The sequence below is a fragment of the Camelina sativa genome, chromosome 9 (assembly GCF_030686135.1).
Source record: "Camelina sativa cultivar CO46 ecotype springtype chromosome 9, ASM3068613v1".
NCBI lineage: Eukaryota > Viridiplantae > Streptophyta > Magnoliopsida > Brassicales > Brassicaceae > Camelina > Camelina sativa.
The window spans coordinates 17444912-17468110 of NC_141888.1; the positions used below are offsets into that span (position 1 = coordinate 17444912).

A 23199-nucleotide genomic window follows, 5' to 3' on the forward strand; every position below is an offset into this window, starting at 1 on the left:
AAGCTTTGTTCGTTTCTTCATGTGAATCGAACCACCATCATCTTTGTTTAGACAAACTTTCTGTTTTGTCATCTTCTTCTTGTGCTTTTTTTTCTTTATATTCAATAGCAACAAAATAGACATTTTGTTTCCTCTAACTACAATGTCATTTTCTATTATTAGTGTCGTTTTGTATTCTTTTATGTGAATAATTTTTGATTTCTCATGTTCATAACTCTTCTGATAAATCTAAGACCAAACCAAGAGACTTCCCTCTGCATGATCCACTTGTATGTGAAGTTTAATTTCCTAACTCATTGAATATTGAATTAGCTTGACTAGATTTAGACTCTGGTGATGGCGATTGTGATCGTTGTTGCTGCGATTGTGATTGTTCTTGCTGTTGCGGTTGAAGCGACGATTGCCGAGGAGGTTAATAGCAAAAGGTGAATCTAAGAAATCAAAAATGATTTGTGACTGTTGTTGCTGCGGTGGAGGCTGTCGTTTCCGGTTAATGAACATAGGACATAGCTCGAGAACCTTGATCAGATTTTTATGATACTTAGAAATATATACATGTTGTTACGTTCTTAAGAAGATGGAAACGTTGTTACATCTTTAAGAAAACAAAAATATATATGAGTTGTAAAATATTTTAAAATCACAGAAAGTTTAACAATAGAATCACATTTCATTTTAAAAAATAATAATTTAAAAGCTATAAAACACAATCAAATCTCTTAAAAACTCATCTAAATCTTCCAAAATTCTAAAATGTTAAAATCCTATCAAATCCTTTAAAATACAAGTTGAGTACCCCCTCTAACTGCTGGTGTCGATCGACACTGTCCAATAGTGTTGATCGAAACACCTCCATGGTGTTGACCGACACCACCTAGTGTCGATCGACACCGACTCCACAGACACGTTCTACTCGAAGGCGATCATCGAATCTCCTTTTCTAAACATCTCCAATCCATCCAAAACTCGCCCAAAGGCCACAAGAAGCCATAGAAGCCTTATAGCATTCAAAACGAACACTAAACAAGCAAAAATAAAAAGATCTCAAGCTTAGATCAGCCATGGTCATGCACTCACCTCTTTTGCAGAAATATCTGGCCCAAAAACGATGACTCCACTCCTTAGAAAGCTTCTCCAAACAAGCCAAGAATCTCCCCAAAACACCAAACTCTCAAGCGTACTTTTTTCTCTCTTTGTTCTCTCTGGAAAAAGACAAAAAAACCAACCCACAACTTAGGTCGATTTTTCTCTTAACTAGTCAGTTTGGAGATTCCACTTAAACCAAACGGATCCAAATCGGTAATTTAATCTAACTCGGTCGAACCGGAAATAGCTGGTGTTGATCGACACTCCCCTGGTGTCGTTCGACACCCACCCCCAAACCACATTTTTTGTTTCACGGATGTTATACTTTGTGGCAAATTTTTTGAGCAGGGAGCGGGGAGCTTTTGCTAAGGAGCATGTTATGGATTCCTTGGTGAGTGAGATTAGTACTTTGAGGTTATGTGCTATCTCAAAATAGCCATTGGGATTGGAGGCAGCTGATAGAGCAGATATTCTGAGTAGAGTTCGGTTGGCTCAGGAGAGTGATGTGGGAGTGATGAATGTCTCCAAGGATGCAGGTTCCGAGTATCAGGTCTCTCCTAATGGGACTATCCTTATGCATGGTCGGGTTTGTGTGCCCAAGGATGAGGGTCTAAGGCAGGAGATACTGAGGGAGGCTCATTCGAGCAAGTTCTTTGTTCATCCAGGAGAGACCAAGATGTACCGTGACCTCAAACGGGATTATCACTGGGTCGGATTGAAGAGAGATGTCGCTAGCTGTGTTGCGATGTGTGAAACTTGCCAGATAGTGAAAGTTGGGCATCAGGTGTCGGGTGGCCTGTTGTAGAGTTTACCCATTTCAGTGTGGAAGTTGGATATGATCACGATGTACTTCGTGGTTGGCTTGCTTGTTTCGCGGACTATGGATGCTATTTATATGATTGTGGATCGTCTGACCAAGTTTGCACATTTTCTGGTCATTAAAAAAATTGATGGAGCAGCAGTTTTGGCTAAGCAATATGTGAGGGAGATAGGGAGGTTACATGGGATGCATGTGAGCATAGTGTCAGATAGAGATTTCAAGTTCACTTTGGTGTTCTGGAAGGTGTTTCAGATAGATTTGGGCACTAAGGTGCATATGAGTACAGCTTATCGTCCTCAGACATATGGACAGTCAAAGAGGACAAATAAGACTTTAGAGGATTTGTGGAGGATGTGTGTGCTGAACTGGGATGGTCACTGTGCTGATCACTTGTACCTTGTAGAGTTTGCTTACAACAACAGCTATTAGGCAAGTATAGGTTTGGCTCCTTATAAGGCATTGTATGGGAGGCAATGTCGCACACCCTTATGATGGATTCAGGTGGGGGGAGAGGAGCATATTGGATGCGAGTTTTGCTCAGGAGACCACGAAGAAGATTGAGGTGCTCAAGCTGAACATGAAGGAGGCTCAAGATCGACAGAGGAGTTTTGCTGATCAGAAGAGATAGGACATTGAGTTTGAGGTTGGTGATAGAGTGTACCTCAAGATGGCCAACTTGCAGGGTCCGAATAGGTCTATCTCAGAGACTAAGTTGAGTTTGAGGTACATGGGTCCTTTCAGGATCGTTGAGCAGGTGGGACCGATTGCTTATAGGCTGGAGTTTCCTGAGGTTATGCATGTGTTCCACAAGATCTTCCAATGTGTCGATGTTGAGGAAGTGTCTTCACAAGGATGACGAGTTGTTGGCTAAGATTCCTGAAGATCTTCAGCCCAACATGACCCTTGAGGCGAGACCAGTGAGGGTTTTCGAGACGCGGATGAAAGAACTTCGTCAGAGCAAGATTCTTTTGATGAGAGTTCAGTGGGACTGTGATCGAGTGTTAGAGGAGACTTAGGAGCCAGAGGCGAGGATGAAGGCAAGGCTCAAGAAGTGGTTCGAGAAATACGTCAAGGCTTGAGCTTGTCTATCCTTGGGTTCCAGTTTCTTGTTGTTGGCTTGGTACCGTTGTCTCTTATTTTTCATTATGTATTTTCGTTGAGTTTGTAACGATTATGACATTTTATGATTAATAAGATGAGTATTTCTTTATTGGGCTTGTGTTTTCTTGGAAAAGGAAATAGCTCGGGGTTTCTATAAATAGAAAGTTTCAATAAATAGAAAGTTTCTAAAAAGTAAAAGTTTTATGTGAGTTAAAACTTTGCTATTTTTGGAAAGTGTAGTGATCCTGCAGGATGTTTGCCTGAGGTGGCGATCTTAGTGACGTTCTTTGTGTATCATGGCAGTGGTCTTGGTGACGTTCGTGCCTTAATTGTGGTCTTTGTGATGTTTTTTACCTTAGCAGTGGTCTTGGTGACGCTTGTCAGTGGTAGTGGTCTCGGTGATGCTTGTCAGTGACTGTGGTCATGGTGACGCTTGTTAGTGGTAGTGGTTTTGGTAGCGGTCCTTTTTGGACATTTGTTTGGCATTGGTGGCGGTCTTTTCGGACATTTGAGGGGCCTTGGTGGCGGTTCTGTGGGACATTTTTGTGGTATGTGATGTTTTTGTTCCCTTTGTGGCGGCCCTTTTAGTAATTGTTGGCCGTAGGACATTGCAATGTTCCTACGTGAGCTGTAGAGGTAGTTCTGGTTAGGTTCATGTGTATTGTTATCTCGAAGAACTTTGTGGTCCTTTCTTGCCTGAGGGCATAATTTGTATATTGACTTTGGGTGACGAGCTGAAGGTGCGATGTAGGGTGATACCCCGAGAGCAAGATAGGCTTCCTGGATACCGTAGCTTGAGGGCTGAGGCCTGATAGCGAGCCGGTAAAACTTGATGATCGAGACCTAAGTGCGGGGGAAGATGCATGAGTTGAGAACAAATAATATCAGAGACTCGGATTATTGGCTAGATAGAGTCCTCATGGATCAGTCAAGGGACGTGCGGGCCATGGAGTTGCCTGCACGGAGGCCTTTGACTATTGGTCAATGCTGCTAGATTTGAGGATGAATCTATCTTGGTCGGGGAGAATTGTACCACCCGCTTTCAAAAAATAGGATTATGGGATGTGGAACAAACCAAATGATTGAATTTTTATTGATTTTTGGTTTAATTAAATTTGGTTTACTCTAAATAAACCAAAACCTGTAATCTCCTCCACATGTCGACACCTCCTCTCTATATGCGTTATTGTCGACATTGTTCTGATCAGAGAGAAGGAGGGAAATAGAGATAGCTCCTAGTTATTTGGTTTGAAAGAGAAAGAGAAGGAGATCAAACTTTTTCTTATAGTAAAAGAGTGAAACAGAAATGTCAGGGTTTAGGAGAAGGAAGATCCGACTGCTCAAATCATTTCGGAAGGTACTGATTTTTGGTAGGGTTGTAGCTAAGACATTTTCGTAGACTCTCCTTTTTAAGTAAATTTGAGTTAATCCTCTATGAGATTTCTACAGTTACGTGGGGCTTCCCTTCTCAGTCGCAAATTGAGACCAGCGGGTGTTTGGGGCTCGATTGCATGTTCATCTGAGACCTAATCGTAACGAAATTTTGTGGGAAGCTTCAGGATTTCTAGATCTTGGTTTTGACCAGAGGGATTGGAAAGTTAACATAGCGAGTTTGGTTGTTCCTGGTAATTAGAGAGCCTCTCTTTTGGTTGTAATTATTTTTGTGAATCACTTTTGTTAAGGTGAGTGCGTGACCATGAGCTTATCTGAGCGATTGGGTTGTATGACTTTTTTTGTGTGATGATATGTAGGTGTGGTGAATGTGTTATTGGATGTTTTGTTTAATGACTGGTTGGTTATGTTTTATTTGTGGTTGTACTCTTTATTTGCTTGTGTGTATGGCTCGTAGATAGAAGCATCGCCTCACTGAGTATTTCTCGTAATACTCACACATCTCATTGTGTTTGTGATGCAGGTAAAGGCAAAGTGTGATGGTGGGGTCATGACAATGAGGAGGATGATCTATGATAACATCATTATTTTACCCATATTAGCTATAGTTTCCATATGCATTTAGTAAGAGTTTGATAAGATTTCAGGTAGAAAATGTCTATTATCAAGTATTTTAGGTTTCAAGAAGGTTTAACAGGTTTTATAGCAAATTGGACCAAAAGACAAGGAAAACATGTTTCATGACAGATTCAGAGTCTTACAGTTCGAGCCACTTTTAAATGTCTATTATCAAATATCATGCTTGGTGGCTATGGAAAGCTGGAAGAGTCATCGTTCTCCTCGAAGTAGAATCAAGTCAATTCATTCAGCCATCAAGAAGTTATTTTTGTTTTACCGAGACGTGTTATAAACCGACATAAAGAGAAGCATCCAACCGATGGGCTTTTATTGAGACCTGATCAGAAACCATCACGGTGGCCCTGTCCAAGCCTTCACCACGTTCGAGACTCTTTCGCTGCCCCTTATCCTGCACTCAAAAAGAAAATACGTTTTTACCCTTACAAACCCTAATCCAAGACAAAACCCTATAAATATTCTTCAAGACCTAGGGTTTCAGAGGGTGCTCTTCATTGCCTCTAATACCGCCCCATCCGTGCGACCCTAGACGATCAAAGAAGCTCTCTTGCTCGCCGTTCCTCTGAAGCTTGAAGATCCACCATCTCTCTTCCTACTCTTTGGAGTTCTTTCATACTTTCATCGCTTTTGGGATACAAGTTACTTTTGTGACAACTAGATAAGTTTCCTTTAAACTCCTTTTGTTTTTGATGGTATACTTTATAATATCAATTTCGTTTCTTTGCATCATGAGTGAGTAGTTTTCTTTGTTGGGTTTTATGGGGTAATTCAAGGGGAATTCATGGTTCGTTTCAATTAGGTTGTTAGATCTTATTTTCGGTCCTATATTAGAGTTTTTTTGGGACATATTTTTCTTAATGCATGTGCTTGGATTGATCACCAAGTGCTGATCTAGAGAACAGGAGGGTTAACCGTGTTATCCTACTACTTCGAACTAGTGTTATACCGAAACCTTGCGTCGTAACCTGCGTAAGTTGAGTTGCGGATTTTGGTGAAAGTATCGAACTTATTATACTAGCTGGTTAACATGTGTCGGTTCCTGCATAAGTTGATAACGGAGTATGAAGACTTTGGACTTTCATTCTATGACAATAGCTTGTTTGTTCATTAGTGTTTCGTAGTTGAGAACATAGACCAAAAATTAGTAGTTACTTGTTAGATCTTGACACTTAATATTGTTTAGAACCATAAAAACCCTGAGATGACTCCCAAATGTCCAACGTCTTAGTCTGATAGTTTTAACCTGCTTTTATTTACGTAATATTAAGTGTCAAGACAAAGGTTCACGTCGGTTTATAACACGTCTCGGTAAATCGGGCATAACTTCCGGATGGATGAATGGATTGACTTGATTCCACTTCGAGGAGAAAGATGACTCTTCAAGCTTTCCATAGATACCAAGCATAATATAATTTGAGTTCTGGAAGTTCTTCAAAACTGACCCGTACTGTAGAGATCTTAATCTGTCCTGAAACATGTTTTCTTTGTCCGTTGGTCCTTTTTGCTATAAAACCTGTAAAACCTAAAATACTTCATAATAGATCTTTTATACCTGAATCTCATCAAACTCTTCCTAAATTCATATGAAAACTATAGCTGGGTAAAATAATGATATCAATCATCAATATTAATTGCTGCTCTTTTACGAGATTTAGATGTCTCTACTCTATCAAATTTAATTACAACGTTCTTTTTCAGTATTTGCATCATCAATTACTCTTTGAAACTCTAAGTCTATTGATCTCAGATCATAAGAATCATTTGAATAGTTTACAAAAGAAAAAAAAAACAATGAATCGGTTATGTTTACAACAACCAATATGAGTATACGACTTTGTTAATGTAAACAAAATAATTACAAAACATGATTATTGAACGTAAAATAATTAATGCATAGCTTACCATCACGATTCACGACTCTCTGGTTAGCTCTCTAAGACTTTGAAGACTAGAGTTGTATGTCGTGACTATGGTCTAATGGATGTTCTTAGGTTAAACTTTTCTTGTCAGCCAAAGTAATGGATTATGCTAAACTATTTTACGGTTTTACAGCTCTAAATCACTCCACGACAAATTTGGACAGGCTTTCACTCACCATAACTTCAGATTCATCACAAACAGACCGGATTCATCAGATTCATTGAGAATTATAGTAGAATTGAAACATGGTGGAAGGAGACAAAAGAAATTTCAGACCACCCGCGTCCCCACGGTCGTAATTGAACAAACTCTTTCTCAACTCCTTTTTCTTCCGTAGTTTTGTTTAAAGTTTTCCTGCACGCACAAACTTTTTCAACTAAGTTCCAAGCAAATAATCCTAAATAATTATTTACTTTAATTTTTTAACTAAAACGAAAGAAACTCTGGTGACCAAAAAAATAAAAGAAAACCCCACAACAAAAACTATATAGGAATTAAAATTTTTTAAAAATATTTTGGTCACAAAAAAATTAATCTTATAAAAGAAAAATAATTTCTTTTGTGGTTGTCTCTTTGTAATTTTTCTTTTTTTAAAAAAAAAATTCGTCATTAGATGAATTAAGAAAATATAATAAATTACTCTATTACTATTTTATTCCTTCAAAAGAAAAGATAATAGTTCTTGTCAAAGATGATATTGGTGACGAAAAAACTCATATATTTTAAGACAAGTGGAAAATAAATAAATAAACATTGCATGCAGTGAGATCCATAGAAGACTGATGACCAATAAACTCGTACCACGTGTCTAGTTTCACACACACATGCCGAAACCAGCCGGCAAAACTTGAGGGGAACATACGAGTGTCAGGAGTTCAGTTTCTGACCAAACACGTGTGAGAAAACTAAAGAAAACAACTGCGAATAATATTTTGGGCCTTCGGGCATCTTTCTTCACAACAAGCATCTTCGGTCTTGATCCTCAGCATCTATGAAAGATCCACCGTTCAACTTGTCAAGATCCAATGGCTCAGCATCTATCTCTCTTCAGATCCACTAATCAACTAGCCTTGATCCATCCAACGGGTCAGATTCAATCTCTCTCAATAGTAATCTGCTCTCTCCTTTACCCGTTTATATAAACCACTGACTCAATCTTCTTCGTTAGGATATACTAAAAACATTTTAGAAATGGCGACTTTGGATTCTCCGTTAGAGGTTTTGGCTTTCGACTACGTTAACTTCGTCTTTAACAATCTCTGGACATGGATTGCCGTCGTGACGGCCGCTGTTAGTTTTTGGCGTATCCGGTCCACTACCACAACCAGCGACCGCGGCAGCAGAGACGAAGGTTTCATAGATGAATCTCCCCGTGAGCCACAGAAACCACAAGCGACGAAGGCTTCTCTCGTTGTGGAAACGAGACCTCCTAGGGTTAAGGTAACGGAGACAGGAGATTGGAGTTTATTGTTGTGCAGTGACGGAGTGACAAAGGGGAAGCTAACGGTGTACTACGAGGAAGAGATCGACGGAGAGAGAGATGAAGATGGCGGAGAGACAACGGCCGTTAAATATGGAGGAGGTGAGAGTGGAGAGTGGTGGGAGAGATGGGAGAGAGTGGTGAAGATGAGAAACGGAGACGAAGGTTGGTACCGTTACGTGGATTTAACGGTGATTAACGGAAGTGTTGTGAGGTTGTGGCATGATGCTAACGGAGTCCGTAATGGTGGTTGGGTTAGTGTGGAGCGTAAGGAATGGTTTGGTTGAGACATATTCGGAAGATTATAATTTTCTAATTTGAGCATGATTATTATTCATTGAACCTTTTTGCTTTAAAGACTATTTTTTGCTGAAGTAAAAGCTGTAATTAGTAATATATATTTTAGTGGTGCACAACTATGCTTGTTGGATAAGAAGAACACATTCACTTTCATGGATTTTATTTTTGTTAAAAATATTTACATACGTCAAAATAACATTTTTTTTTTGTTTTCATAGTTGGAACATAAGACCATCTCCAATGTATATCTATATTTTTTCTCTAAAATAGAGTATTGTTTTTCTTGAATGTATTACTCTAAAATAGAATTAGTCTAAAAAATAGAGGTGAGAATAGAGCTACTCTATATATATATAATAGGGTTGGAGCAAATGTTGGTCTATAATAGAGTTTTGACTTTAAAATAGAATGGGGTTGGACTTAGAGTAAGTTTGCAATTGAAGTCTCTAGTAACCAAAAGTCGTATTCGAAGGTGGATAATCATTAATTCAAACCATTCATTAAAGACTTCCAAATCTTAGATTAGGAAAGTACGTGGATGTGAGATATCGTTGTAATGCCAAGAGAAACATGTTAATCATGAAGCCAATCTTTATCTTCTCAAAAGAGAAACAAATATGTGTATCAATCGACATGCCAAGAAGAGCTTTACAAATTACAACAAATGAATTTAGTAGTATTATATATTGACATATTGTTGTATGTCTATGTTGGTGTTTGATCTCGTCACATGTAATAATTATGATCATGGGATGACCGAAAAATAAGGGAAGACTGTCAATAATTCAACCAACTCAATCCCGGAAGGAAGACATTCAAAGGTAACCAGCGTAACCGGAAGTTTCCCGAGAAAATAGAAAGTAGTAAGACATTGATCGAGCGTAAGTGATAATAGTAGTTTACCAGTCATGCCATCAGAACTGTTATTGAGTTTGAGTGAATGTAATAAAGTAAGAAAAACAAAATTTAAGAGACAGAGGTGAGGGATGGCAATTTTTTTTTGTTGTCATTTTTAGTAATTTCTTTTGGCTGCAAATGGATGCACAAAATTGAAAAAATGGGTTGAACAAAATTGGGTTGAATAATATTCAACTCATTCATCTCCAAAATAGTGGTTAAACAAGTTGAAGATTTTTACTGTAGGATTAGTTTATTTTTTCAACTTTTTGAGTTGAACCGGCTGAATAGTTTTTTTCCAACCTCTTCAACCCTTACAATGCAAATTGTGAAAATTGGTTGAATAATTTTTTTCAACCTGTTCAATCTCTTCAACCTTGCAACCATTTGCATCCTTTCTTCTTTATTTTTTCTACCTCTTACTTTGTAATAGTAGTAAGACATTGATCGGGCATTCACTAATTGCTCTGTCAATGATAATAGTAGCTTACCAGTCATGTCATCCGAACTGTTATTGGATTTGAATGAATTAATAAGGTAAGAAAATAAATTTTAAGAGACAGAGGTGAGAGATGACATTTTTTTTTTTTTTTTTTTTGTCATTTTTGGTCATTTCTTTTCTTCTTTACTTTTTCTACCTCACACTTTGTAATAGTAGTATAACATTGATCGACCATTGATGGAGCATTCACTAATTGTAACATGTAGCTTCTTCGAATTTACAAAAGAAAGTGATGGACGGTTAAAAACAACATGACGACCGAGATTCTAAAATAGACTAAGTGTTTCGTGTGAATTTGAAAATAGCATGTTACCATAAAAACTGACTTAGAAGCAACATAATGACAAAATTTTCAAAAAAGATTAAATGTTTTGTGTGATATTGTAAAATGGGACAATTGCATTTTGTATACCTTTATTTGGCCTTGAATGCAATAGTAAACCCCATATTCGACATTTGAGAAACATAACCACCAAAGGTAATGAAATTACAATTGACTTCTTTACGACCAAACAAAAAACAGAAGCCGAAATGACAGATGTAACCCGGAGGAAGTCTGCAATAGATTTCTTTAATGTCGATTACAAATTAACGTCAACAAGAAGACATAAAAAGACGTCTACTCCTTAATTTAAATTTTATTTAAAAAATTATAAAAAATAATTTGATAAACCTATTAATAAAATAATAACTACATAGACTTTATGCATTGAAATAAAATAAATTTACATATAAACGAGTCAAATTAAACAAGGAAAGATTGATTAGGCTAAAATTATTTGATTTAGAGTTTGCTTAAGTAGATTTCTCTGTAGACTTCTCTGTAGACTATTGGTGGTTGACTTTATCATGCCATCAACTTTTAACATTATATTATCTTAATTTCACCGATAATTTAACCAAACCGATAGTTGAACCTAACCGAATGCATACCGATTTATTGATTTTAACGTAACCGAATAATTTAACCATATATATACTTCTCTCTATAACTAAAACCTAAGACCATCTTTACTGGTGATTTCTCTCACCGTTACTTTTGTAATTGGGGCCCAAAACATAATAAAAAATTTATTTTTTGGTCCATTAACAAGAGAATCGACTCTCCCGGAAGGAATTGAGGAACGCATTAAGCAACGCTACGTGGCGCGTTTTGGTACGTTGATACATAAATATAATTTTTTTTTTATTTTCTATTTTCTTCCTTCTTTCTTTCCCAATCTTCTCTCTTTTCTCTAAGGCGAATCGACTGAAAACCAGAAAAATCAATCGATTCTTCTCTGTTTCGCGACCCTCCCTGCCGTTATCGTCATCTGGATAATTATCTCCACTGGCGCGACTTTGGGCTGGAGAGATGGTCACTGGCCTGGAGAAATCACCGGACCTCTCTTCCTCCTTTGGTATGTTTCTTCTTCTTCGTTTTTCCTTTCAATTCTGAGAGTTGCGTCGGAGTCGGAGTATGAATATTCAGGTGACGCGGCATCTGGGCTGAGAGTTTTCGCGGAGCAGGTGAAATCAAAAAGTGGTGGCTTTGATGAGTTTGTCGGACAAATTGACGATCGAGAAACAAGTGTCGGAGTTTGAAGTTGTGATCTCTGTTCTAGATCGCTAATTCGTTATGTCTCTGTTCTCGAATCTAAATTTTGAACTGAGTATCGTCATCCTCATCTATGTATGGTCATGTGGAGAAATTAGCTGAAGAGAGAGATAAGGAAAGGAGCTGCCTCTGTTGAAGGTGTTGAAGCCAAGCTATGGCAGGTGAGAAGGGGTTTTAACTACTTTGTTTCTGTTGATGAAAGTACTCTTGCATTGTCAATCTCACAAAAAAGGCTATGAAGTGTCTTTAATACTATGATTGAGTCTTTTAAGTAGTTTGGGCCATTTCCATTTTTCAAGTTTCTTAATTTTGGATTCTTGACTGCTCATCTGCTTTGCATTTTCTAGACTCATGAATTACCATTAGGCTTAGTTATATAAATCTATGTGAATCATTGAAATTGATGAACTGTTGTTGGCCATAGGTACCTGAGATGCTACCAGAAGAAGCACTTTCTAAGATGAGCGCACCACCAAAGAGTGAATCCCCAATCATCACTCCCAACGAGCTAACTGAAGCTGATGGGTTTGTCTTTGGCTTCCCAACAAGATTTGGTATGATGGCTGCTCAGTTCAAAGCCTTCTTGGATGCAACTAGTGGACTTTGGAGGACTCAGTCTCTGATCTTGATCAACAGGTTTTAAAGCTTTAACCTTTACTCTGATCTTGCTGGTTTGTTTGTGAGTTGTGGACAGGTTAAGAATATCTTCTTGAATATTAGAACTGTGTTTTAGTTAGGATTCTATCACAAGTGACTGTAAACAATGGTTTAAGATTTAGTTCTATCATTGTAATATAGTGTGATCTTCATCAGTGAAAGTTTTGATGTCCGAAGCTTACAAGCTGGAGTTAGATAGCTATGTGAATTGACTGAGCAAGCAATGCTTTTGGGTAAAGTTGCAGGAGTCAGTTTTTTTTTTTCATTCTTTTCATTTGACATTACATAGTTTAAAGAACATACAAAACTTATTGGGTCTGTTTTTTTTGGTATCGCAGTACTACAGTCTTTAGTCACTCGCAGACTGTTGTGGCATGCGGAAACTGCCAGACAATTCTGTGCCAGCCTACAGGAGGAAAGGCGAAGCTCACTGAAGGATGCTCTTTCAGGAGAAAGGGAGAGCAATCCCCAAATCAAATCAAAAGCCTTGTTACTTTTTTTTTTGTTGTTGTTATGAATGCTTGTTGGTGTTTGGGATTTTTATCTAGTTACTATTACTATTGATGTTTGGATTTTATAAAAAGTTTTGGATTTAAAAGATTGAGCAACCTTCTTTGGTTCTCTAGTAAAGGAATGATTATGCAAAAATACTCTTAGGGTTGCTTTACTTAAATTAGTATTAATTATATGATTAATTAATTTGAGAGTAACTTAGGAGAGGTACTCCACTAATGATGCTCTAATTCTTTTATGTGATCTCTCTCCCTCAAAAATTTCTCTCTCGATCTATCTCAATCACAAAATCTGATTTCGTTTATCCAAAAGAGCTTACACTCTCCAACTTCCACCTCTCTAGTCCGGTCGCTTCTGGGGTTGCCACGGTTGCTCCTTCGACAAATCTGGCTGTGGTCACTGCGCCACCGGAGACTGCGGTGGTTCTCTCCTCTGTAACGGAGCCCGCGGTGAGAATAGGTAAATTATCTGGGTGACTATAGCCTTGAGATCTTTGAAGACCCTTCTGCTATGGCATTGGTTCAGGTAATAAGATCTGTCGTTTCTTGATCTGTAGACATTAATTTCGAGAACCCATCTAACTAGAAAAGGTTGATTTTGTTTTAGGTTGGAATACTGTATACTCAGCGAGATCCATCATTTTTTCATCCTATATCTCAAGGCGTTAAAAGATGCCTTGTTAGATGGTGAGCAAACTTTTTCCCTTCTCACTTGGATCTGCTCTTTTCAATCTCTGATTCTTTAGATCCTCACACACCCGAGTGATTTGCCTTACAAGCTCATCCAAGAGCGAATGCAGCTGAGTTACTGGAGCTCAACCAAATACTGGTGGCAAAGGATCATTCGGGGTCATTACATGCTCTGTTTCTATCTCTCTTACAAGTTACATCGCACAAGAATACTGACTTTAAGTAAAAGTCACATCAAGAAGAGACCTCGGAGGGAAAGACCTTCGGCTATACAGAACGGTGTATAATCGTGTAAGTGGGAATACATTTCCATGAGAACGGCCTTCGTTTCCTGCCGCTCCTTTTTGGATCTCCTCGGACTTTTTCTCTGACTCACCGTCCGGAAGCCTTTGTAATCATCTGCTCTGCCTCTTGCTGACAACCTCCGAGGGTAGTTTCAAGCCGCCAGTGATTGTCCGCACCGCAAGTCTCCCCTCCTTTTCCCTGCAAATCTCGCCGTCGTCATCTGCCACCTCGCTCTCATGTGAATTCTTTGGGTTGGTTGGGTTTGCTTCAATCCTTCGTGTCCATTGACATATCGGGTTTTAAAAATTTGACCCAATTGATTGTATTTCTATGTTATTGGATTAACATTGAGATGTTGAACTTCCCTTGCGACCAATTAACATGTCTTGACGCTAATTCAAGGTTTAGTTTTCTGAAACGTGTTTCCACAGATTAATGTTGTAGCACTAAATCAAGTTTGCTGCAGTTTAACATAAAATCAGATTTTTTTCTTTGGATTAGGGGCTTAGAAACGAAGAACAGAGAAGACAAAGGAATTTTTTTTGTTTCCTTTATTTTTGGTGTAAAATAAATAAATCTGAACGCTCTGACATTTTTTAGCCCTCAAAACAACAAACTTGTAAATTTATTTTTTGTGTAAAATAAATAAATCTGAACGCTCTGACATTTTTTAGCCCTCAAAACAACAAACTTGTAAATTGCCACGTCATAAATACAAAGAAAGGTTATATTGCAGGTGACTTTTGAGATTACAGTTTTGACCTGCATTTATTTGATGTGGAGGGTTTTCTTGCAAAAAAAAATATTTGGAGGGTCTTTTTGCACAAAACCCTTATTTTTACTTTGTAATATAGATATTTTGTCAAATTATCCAAAAACTGAAAAAAAAATCCTAGAAATTTGTAATTTCAATAAGATTTAGTGTAACAACTAATAGCTAAGAATACACTTCATTGTAGTGTTGGAGACTGAAATCATTCATAGTTGGGTAATTCTTAGAAAGTTTATATATCACTTCATTTCATACTTATAATTGTAGAATTCTATATTCTTAGAAGAAGTTTTTCGGATAAGTCTTAAGCATAATCATTACAAATATTAAATTGATTTGATTGATTTGCAGAAGGTTCAGTTTCCCGTGCAGAAGTCTGCCAGAGAAGTCGTCGACATAATCATTACAAATAAACCGGAATTGGTTTCTAAAACCAAGATTATTATAATTATTATAATTATTATAATTATTATAATTTGTACCATATCTCTCCGACCTTTGTATTCTTCAACCCCACCACTTCATCTTCGCCACCGTTTCATCTTCGAACTAAAAAATCAAAAAAAATCTTTATATATTTTCAATTAAAGACTTTTTCAATTATAAAGACTTCACACAGAACTCCAACATGTTGACTTCCAAAATAAGTCTAAGTTAATGACCTAACTGCCTAAGAAAACCAAAAACTTGATTTCTCCATATATATAATATATATAATCATTTCAAAAACATACAGAAGCAAATACATATCATATATCAAAGAATACAACAAGAAAATCTTTAAAATTATTCACCAATTTGCAATAAATTGGTTTTCAAATTATGAAGACTTCATATTGATGTCAACCTTGTAAACATAAACTAGCCTCTATGAAGATACTTCCCTTGAAGTCTATTTTGTGTGGTCTATTTTTGCAATTACAATTTAATAAAGCAGACACCGGATGAAGTCTACGAGGATAGTTGACTTCTTTTGTTGTCTTCCTTTGTTAATTTTTTGGCAGTTTTGCAATTAAAAACATATAACAGAGTAGACTTCTTATAAAGTTTCAACAAGTTAACTTCGATTACAGTATACTCTGGTTATTTTTGCAATTGACCAAACCATTAAATTTGTAGTAGACTTCTAGCTAACAAGTAAACTTCATCTATCCGTCAACTAGAAAAAGTAAAATTCGTTGCGGTTAGTTTTGCAATTGACCAAGTCTGACTTTCGCCAAGTAGACTACGTACGAAGTCTCCAGGAATGTTGACTTTGTTTGCAGTCTGCCGTGGTCATTTTTGGGGTTGACCAACATTTTAATTTTTTAATTAGTAGACTTCTTTTGCAGTCAACTAATTAATTTTATATCAATAATATTACGGTCAATGCTTAAATATTTTGGTCAACCCCAAAAATAGTCACTATAGAAGTCTACTCGTTTATTATTGTAAGAAGACTTAGTCCGGCAGTCATCACTAAAAAGTCAAAAATTTGGTCAATTGCAAAAATACACCTTAGTAGACTGCAAACAAAGTATATGACAGAAAGATTATAACGCAGTCTGAATCATATTTTTTTTGTTTTCAAATGAAATTAAGGTAACTGAAATTTCAGTCTACAGGCTCGAAAGTCGATAAATTTTTAGTTGCAAAACTAACCACATAGTAGACTTTACATGATATTATGACGGTTAGACTAACAAATGAAGTCTAATTTCGCAAAAAAAAAAATCAAGAAAAATCACAAAATCTACCAGAAAATAACCTTATGGGTGGTTGTTTCGCAATGTCAAGCAGCCGAGGACGTCGTCTTTAGTCACCAAGGAAGACATGCAGATCAATTGGTGGCAACTTGTCTGTGGGAAGGTTGTTAAAGGGTGAGGGACCAGGGTTCGAGGAACGCCTGGCGCACCAATAATCTACTGGTGGATTGGGATATCCCCAGTGATGGGTTAGGATCGATGCCCTGTAGGGCCAGCTTGGGGTCTGTTGGGCCGGGTAGCGGTGGGCTAGTGGGGTCCACGGACGGTCCGTTGGGGCAGCTAGCGGTGGGCTAGTGGGGTCCGCGGGACGGGTTGTCACAATTAAAATAGAGAGGAGATGGAAGAAAATGAAGTTCTCATAGCATAGGGTGTTATTTAAGCTCACAAATTCAGGTTGTTGAAGCATTAAAAGCTTCAAATTTGGTTGTTCATGGTTGTTGGAAAATTGATGGCGGTGGCACAACCGTAAATAAAAGAAGAAGATGAGGATATGGATGTAATAAACATTTTCGCAAGAAATTCAAATAAATTAGAAATAATGGTATTTTTGTGAATACAATGAACACATAAGGATTTAATTGGGAGAAAGTGGCAAATGTTGGAAAGAGAAAAAGAGGTAGTCAGTTTTGCAATTGACTCAAGTTAGGGGTCTAGTCTTGCAAGCACCCCTTGTAAAATAGCATGTAATTGGGTATAAAAGTAATTGTAATTAAAGAGAGAGAGTAGTCTTTGGTCCAATGGAAATCTTCTTAATTCTTTTCAATCTATTGTTATTTACTATAACACTGGATTTTAATGGACTTTTTAAAATTTATGATTGAATAACAGAGGATTTGTAAAATTTACCCAAAATCACTTAAAATGTCAAGTTGAATACACTCCCTAGGTTTTCACCCGCGGTACACCGCATGACTAAGTTATAAATTAATGTATTTTCAATAATAATTTTTAATTTATTTAGTTTTTAAATTCCCAATTAATTAAATTTTATCTAATTAATTTATCATTTTGTTTAGAATATTTTTTCTTCTTCTTACGTTTTATACAATTTATAACCTAATTACATTAAATTTGTTATTAGATAGAATATAAAATTTTAAAACACTTAGTTTTGTTTTCTATAATGAAACAGAGGTATATGCCTATATGGTATGTTAGTGTATATTTTTATGTGTATACATATTTTTTTTTGGAATATTAAGAATGTGTTGTAGTTTGTGTAATATTTTGTAATTCATACACTAAATAATTTTATAAGTTAATTTTCGAAATTATGACTACAAATATATAGTATATGAAATCGACTAATAGTTTTAGTGTTGGTTTCATAGTCCAAACCCGCCATGTTAAGTAGATCATGCAAGATGTTCAAAGATTTTTAATTTGCAAAAACTCATCATACAAAACCTGTGAAAGTAAAATATAGTATGTGAGGCTAAAAGTCAATTTTTATCAAATCAGGTTTTTAAATTTTTAAAGAACAATACTTCTTCACTCACCTCCTTATAAAATAAGAAATAATATATGTATACATTTACAATTATGTTTGTTACCTTTTAAAACACTTGATTTTTATTAAAAAAAATTAAATATAAGTAAAGTTAATTTATTTATTAAATTAATTATTTAATACCAATGATATGCCTATAAATAAGTAATTGTAATTAAAGAGAGAGAGTAGTCTCTGGTCCAATGGAAATCTTCTTAATTCTTTTCAATCTATTGTTATTTACTATAAATACTCTAAATAATTAGGTAGAAAACCAAATATCTTAAAGTTGCTACGAACCTATTTCGCTTCTTTAAATATATATATAATTTAAATATATATATATATAATATTAATTCATCAAACTTGAATTAACGTGAAGAAGATGAATGAACTAACAAGTGAAAGAAATTAGAGTAGTTGATGGAGAGGTAAAGAGCATGTCTAACAAGAAGAAACATAAAAAGGTGTTATAACAACAAGATGGAATATCAATATCCTCTCAAGAGATAGTAAACCTAAAATGACAAACTCAAACAAAAGATTATTTGAGAAGGTTGCGATAATAACCGGAGGAGCAAGAGGAATTGGAGCGGCCACGGCGAGATTGTTCACGGAGAACGGTGCGTATGTGATAGTTGCGGATATCCTTGAGAATGAAGGCATTCATGTGGCGGAATCAATCGGTGGGTGTTACGTTCATTGTGATGTGTCCAAGGAGGCTGACGTTGAGGCCGCGGTGGAGCTAGCTATGAGACGTAAGGGGAGGCTGGATGTGATGTTCAACAACGCCGGGATGACGTTTAACGAAGGTAGCATCATGGAGATGGACGTGGACATGGCTAACAAACTTGTCTCGGTCAATGTCAATGGTGTTTTGCATGGCATCAAACATGCCGCTAAGGCCATGATCAAAGGTTTCTTATTACTACCTTAAATTCCACATTATGTTAGTCTTTTAATTATAATTAAGACAACTAAGTTTAGCTGTCCGAGAAGGGGGAGGAGGAGGATCGATAATATGCACATCGAGCTCATCAGGGGTAATGGGAGGACTAGGAGGGCACGCATATACGCTCTCCAAAGGAGCCATCAACGGGTTAGTGAGGACAACGGCGTGCGAGCTTGGGTCTCATGGCATCCGTGTGAACAGCATCTCTCCTCATGGAGTTCCGACTGACATCTTGGTTAATGCGTACCGTAAGTACCTTAACAATGACAAACTCGATGTTGCTGAGGTCACCGACATTGTGGCCGAGAAAGGGAGTTTGCTGACCGGTAGAGCCGGTACTGTGGAGGATGTGGCTCAAGCAGCTTTGTTTCTTGCAAGCCAAGAATCATCAGGGTTCATTACCGGACATAACCTGGTTGTTGATGGTGGTTACACGTCGGCCACTAGTACCATGAAATTTATCTACAACTAGTTTTCGTTCTGGTGAATTGATTGGAAATCCTGGAGATGTTTCCTTTTCAAAGTTGTTCTTTAATTTTCATGTTTTTATTCTTAACATGAAACCAAGTATTCCTCTTCGTTCTCGTGGTTAAAAGAGTAGACGATGTTTTTCATTTTTCTTTTTGCCGTCTAAAATTATTTAAATTCAAAGAAACAGGTTCACGAGGAAACATAACATTGCAGCTCAAAACAGGGCACAAATGCTTATAACAAATAGAAGATGAATAAGATTATTAAAAGATTACTAACCCAAAGAAATTATTCCTCGCTTTTTTTCTTCAATTAATACGCATATGTAACCAAATTAGACCTCCACTAGCTTGATCAAAAGCGTCCATTTCTTGTAAATTTTTTGGCAATGTCTATTGCAATCAGCTGAATTTGTTTTTGTTGATGAGAATTAAAGGTTACACTAAGGAAACCTATAACTAAGCGATGAAGAGTAGATGATGTTTAGAATTAATTAAGCTCATGGTTTCCATAAGATGGAGGTACCGTCTAGACGAATGACTTCGTTCTGGTATGATATTGTTGGAAATGTCCTAAAATCATTTGTACTTACTCTTGTATAGTCAAGGTTCGAAAGTCGAATAATATTAGATGATTATAATGTTTTGCTAAAAGCCTTTTATGATCAATGACTTTAGAAGCTTATTGCTAATATTATTCGATTCTACAGGGACACATACCTAAGCAGACTGGATTAATGTAATGTTGGGTTTGATATAATATATATATATATATGTTATATAAAATATACATATATATATTTATATTTGTGCAGTTATAAAATATGTTAGTATAATACATATGTCATATTTGATATATATGTATGTTTATAAACCTAAACGAGTTAGGTTAACGTCGATCAATATATAATTGACGTTTTGCGTTTGATTAATAGACATACATAGATTCTCGCCGAAACCTAACCGAAGACAAAAGTGTTTGTCACGATCGAGATTTGATCTCTACGGCACTAGCATCCCGTTCGATCCAGTTTGTGTGCGTGTGGATACCAGTAGAGGCACGACGTTTGGAATGCTTTACAACCTTGGTTTATTTTAGTTCATTTTTCTGCTGTGAACTATCCAGATATATTCATAATCTTATGACATAGATTTGACTCAATATTTACATGAATCCTGGCATTAGAATTTGTGACTAGTTTTAGAAATCGTTATAAACCGGTTCAAATTCCATCAATGATATCAGAGCCTACATGTATAATTTTGAATTAAACCTAATTTACTGTTCATATTTGATATGCAAAGTAATTTTGTTTTGTTTGTTAAATCCGATTATCATGTTTGATGAATGAATAATCGATACATGCAGAGATGTAAAGTTGTTTACGTTGCATGTATTATTATACAGGACATAAGAATTATGAATATAATATAATATGGTTAAAAGAACAGCACATATTCCGGCAATACAAGTCTGTTTGATTTTGTATCATATATATAAGAGACTTATGATCTGTTTCATTACGTCTCTTGTAAGGCATAATAGTTATGCATATATGATGATACGTATCACTAATTAATAAAATATATTCGATATATTTTGTTAAAGTATCACGTTTTTTTGCGTATATGTATATTATGTTTGATTGATGAATAAGTATATAATATATATATATATATATATATATATGTGACAGAAAATTTATGTTCGATTGAGTGGATTCGTATTTTATAATGAGAGTCATTATAAAATTAGTTGATCGGAGCTGTAGTTTCTGAAATTTAAAATTTAATGTTCTAATAAGATTAGAGCTATTGACATTTAATTAAGATTAAGTTTTCAAATAGTTAACATTTTAATATGATTAAAATATATTATAATATAACTTAAACAAAACATAATTGTTCTTGTTTATCATTCGTTATCAAGTGGTTTGTATATTCGGTGAATGCAGAGACTTGGTAAATTAAAATTCCTCTAATCTTAATTTGATTAAAAAAAGTTAGTTTGTCTAAATCATCTTAATATGATTAAGAACGATAGACAAATTAATAATTATACATATTAGATATGTATTAGTTAAAATATTTTATATATCAGATATAAAATTTAGATAAAATAGAAATTAATTCAGATTAATTTTCTGAATAATTAATAATTTTAATTTGATTAAAATAATTAAATTGTTTATAATTCTTTTAACTACATATAAGATATGTATTAGTTATATTTTATTTATATTGGATATAAATGTTAAATATAAGATTAATTTATAAAATTAATTCCTCAATAAATATCAAGTATTTTTGATGTCTTTCCAATCTTGTCTACTGTCAAGCCTCGTTTCATTATGTGATGGGTCTACCAAGTAGAATGTCCATGATTACATGAGTAAGACAGATGGTAATGGTTACTATTTGAGTTAAAAGATTGGTTTACTTGACTAAGCTATCAAAACGGTTTTTGGTTTAGAGACATATGTTGGATATGACATAAGATGTTATCTAACAACCAAGAATTATATTGGATATAATTAGCAAGGATGTTGCTTACCTAAATAACTAATTATTCGGGCGATGAGCCAAAGCTCACTTGAATTTTAGTGAAATAAGGATCTTGGATTACTATATTCTTATGAGGAAATTTTGTTTTGAGTATAGTATGACTTTTCTTAATTGTTGAGATTTCTCTAATTTATGAACATCATATTAATTTCTGCTATTCTTTTGATATAGAGATGTCAAATCCTCACAATTTTAATTCATCTCAATGTGTCACTAAGAATGAAAATTTGGATGGATCAAACCTCCATGATTGGTATCAAGTTCCAAGAAATGTTCTCGCAAGGGAAGAAAAGAGTTTCACCCATAAAAACAACTTTCCTGAAAAATACTTGGAAGATCTCAAAGAAGAAGGTTTTCGAAACTTCTTCTACAGGAAATATATGTTATAGAGGTAAATGTTACCACTTGTGGTTCTACTCGTTGGGTATTAGATACTGGCTGTGGTGCTCATATTTGTACAAATTTGAAAGGCCTAAGCAATAGTAGAATTTTGGAGAAAGGACAAGTGGAGCAAAAGTTGTTGCTTTGGCCATAGATACATATCAGTTGTCTTTGCCTTCTGGCATGATTTTGGAACTTAAGAATTGCTACTATGTACCTACAATAAATAAGAATATCATCTATATTTCATGTTTGGACATGGAAGGTTTTCATTTTTCAATCAAGAACAAATGTTGTTCATTTGATCGTGATGATATTTTTTATGGTAGCGGTCCATTAGAGAATGAACTTTATGTTCTAAACCAGGGTATGCCTATCTATGACATCCGTGTTAAATGATTTAAGTCTAATGACTCAAATCCTACTTTTCTTTGGCATTGTCGTTTAGGCCATATAAATGAGAAACACATTCAGAAGCTTCATAGTGATGGACTTTTGAACTCATTTGATTATGAATCATATGAAAAATGTGAATCTTGTTTGTTGGGTAAAATGACTAAGGCTTCCTTTACTAGACACAGTGAAAGGGCCAGTGACTTTTTAGGCCTTGTGCATACAGATGTATGTGGACCAATGAGCTTAGGTGCCAGAGGAAACTATCAGTACTTCATTACATTTACTGATGACTTTAGTAGATATGGTTATGTTTATGAAACATAAATCTGAAACTTTTGAATAATTCAAAGAATTTCATAATGAAGTACAAAACCAACTTGACAAAACATTTCAAGCTCTTCGATCAGATCGTAGAGGAGAATATTTGAGCCAAGTTTTTTTGTGATCATCTGAGAGAATGTGGAACTGTTTCACAACTGACTCCTCCATGAACACCTCAATGGAATGGTGTGTCTAAAAGGAGAAATCAGACTTTATTTGATATGGTTCGGTCA

General features: G+C 35.7%; 4 protein-coding genes across 5 annotated transcripts; all 4 read left to right on the plus strand.

Moving 5' to 3' along the window:
* Positions 1 to 336: 336 nt before the first annotated feature.
* Positions 337 to 2534, plus strand: LOC147938228 (uncharacterized). The gene is made up of 5 exons (XM_087465535.1): positions 337 to 425; positions 1435 to 1477; positions 1523 to 1672; positions 1892 to 2298; positions 2408 to 2534. Exons 1-5 carry the CDS (start codon positions 337 to 339, stop codon positions 2532 to 2534), a joined length of 816 nt encoding a protein of 271 aa, XP_087321661.1.
* Positions 2535 to 7894: 5360 nt separating this feature from the next.
* Positions 7895 to 8888, plus strand: LOC104710844 (uncharacterized). The gene is made up of 2 exons (XM_010427504.3): positions 7895 to 8041; positions 8124 to 8888. Exons 1-2 carry the CDS (start codon positions 7981 to 7983, stop codon positions 8720 to 8722), a joined length of 660 nt encoding a protein of 219 aa, XP_010425806.2. The 5' UTR covers positions 7895 to 7980; the 3' UTR covers positions 8723 to 8888.
* A 2501-nt stretch (positions 8889 to 11389) lies between these two features.
* On the plus strand, positions 11390 to 12988 carry LOC104715191 (uncharacterized). The gene is made up of 4 exons (XM_087464016.1): positions 11390 to 11534; positions 11830 to 11892; positions 12156 to 12367; positions 12727 to 12988. The coding sequence occupies exons 3-4, from the start codon at positions 12165 to 12167 to the stop codon at positions 12950 to 12952; spliced, it is 429 nt and encodes a 142-aa protein (XP_087320142.1). The 5' UTR covers positions 11390 to 11534; positions 11830 to 11892; positions 12156 to 12164; the 3' UTR covers positions 12953 to 12988.
* A 5388-nt stretch (positions 12989 to 18376) lies between these two features.
* Positions 18377 to 19504, plus strand: LOC104710843 (short-chain dehydrogenase reductase ATA1). Of its 2 annotated transcripts, none has more exons than XM_087467696.1 (2): positions 18377 to 18798; positions 18869 to 19504. In XM_087467696.1, exons 1-2 carry the CDS (start codon positions 18405 to 18407, stop codon positions 19303 to 19305), a joined length of 831 nt encoding a protein of 276 aa, XP_087323822.1. In that variant the 5' UTR covers positions 18377 to 18404; the 3' UTR covers positions 19306 to 19504. The 2 variants fall into 2 exon arrangements, with proteins under 2 accessions (XP_087323822.1, XP_010425805.1); XM_010427503.2 differs by having other exon boundaries at positions 18881 to 19504.
* Positions 19505 to 23199: the final 3695 nt, after the last annotated feature.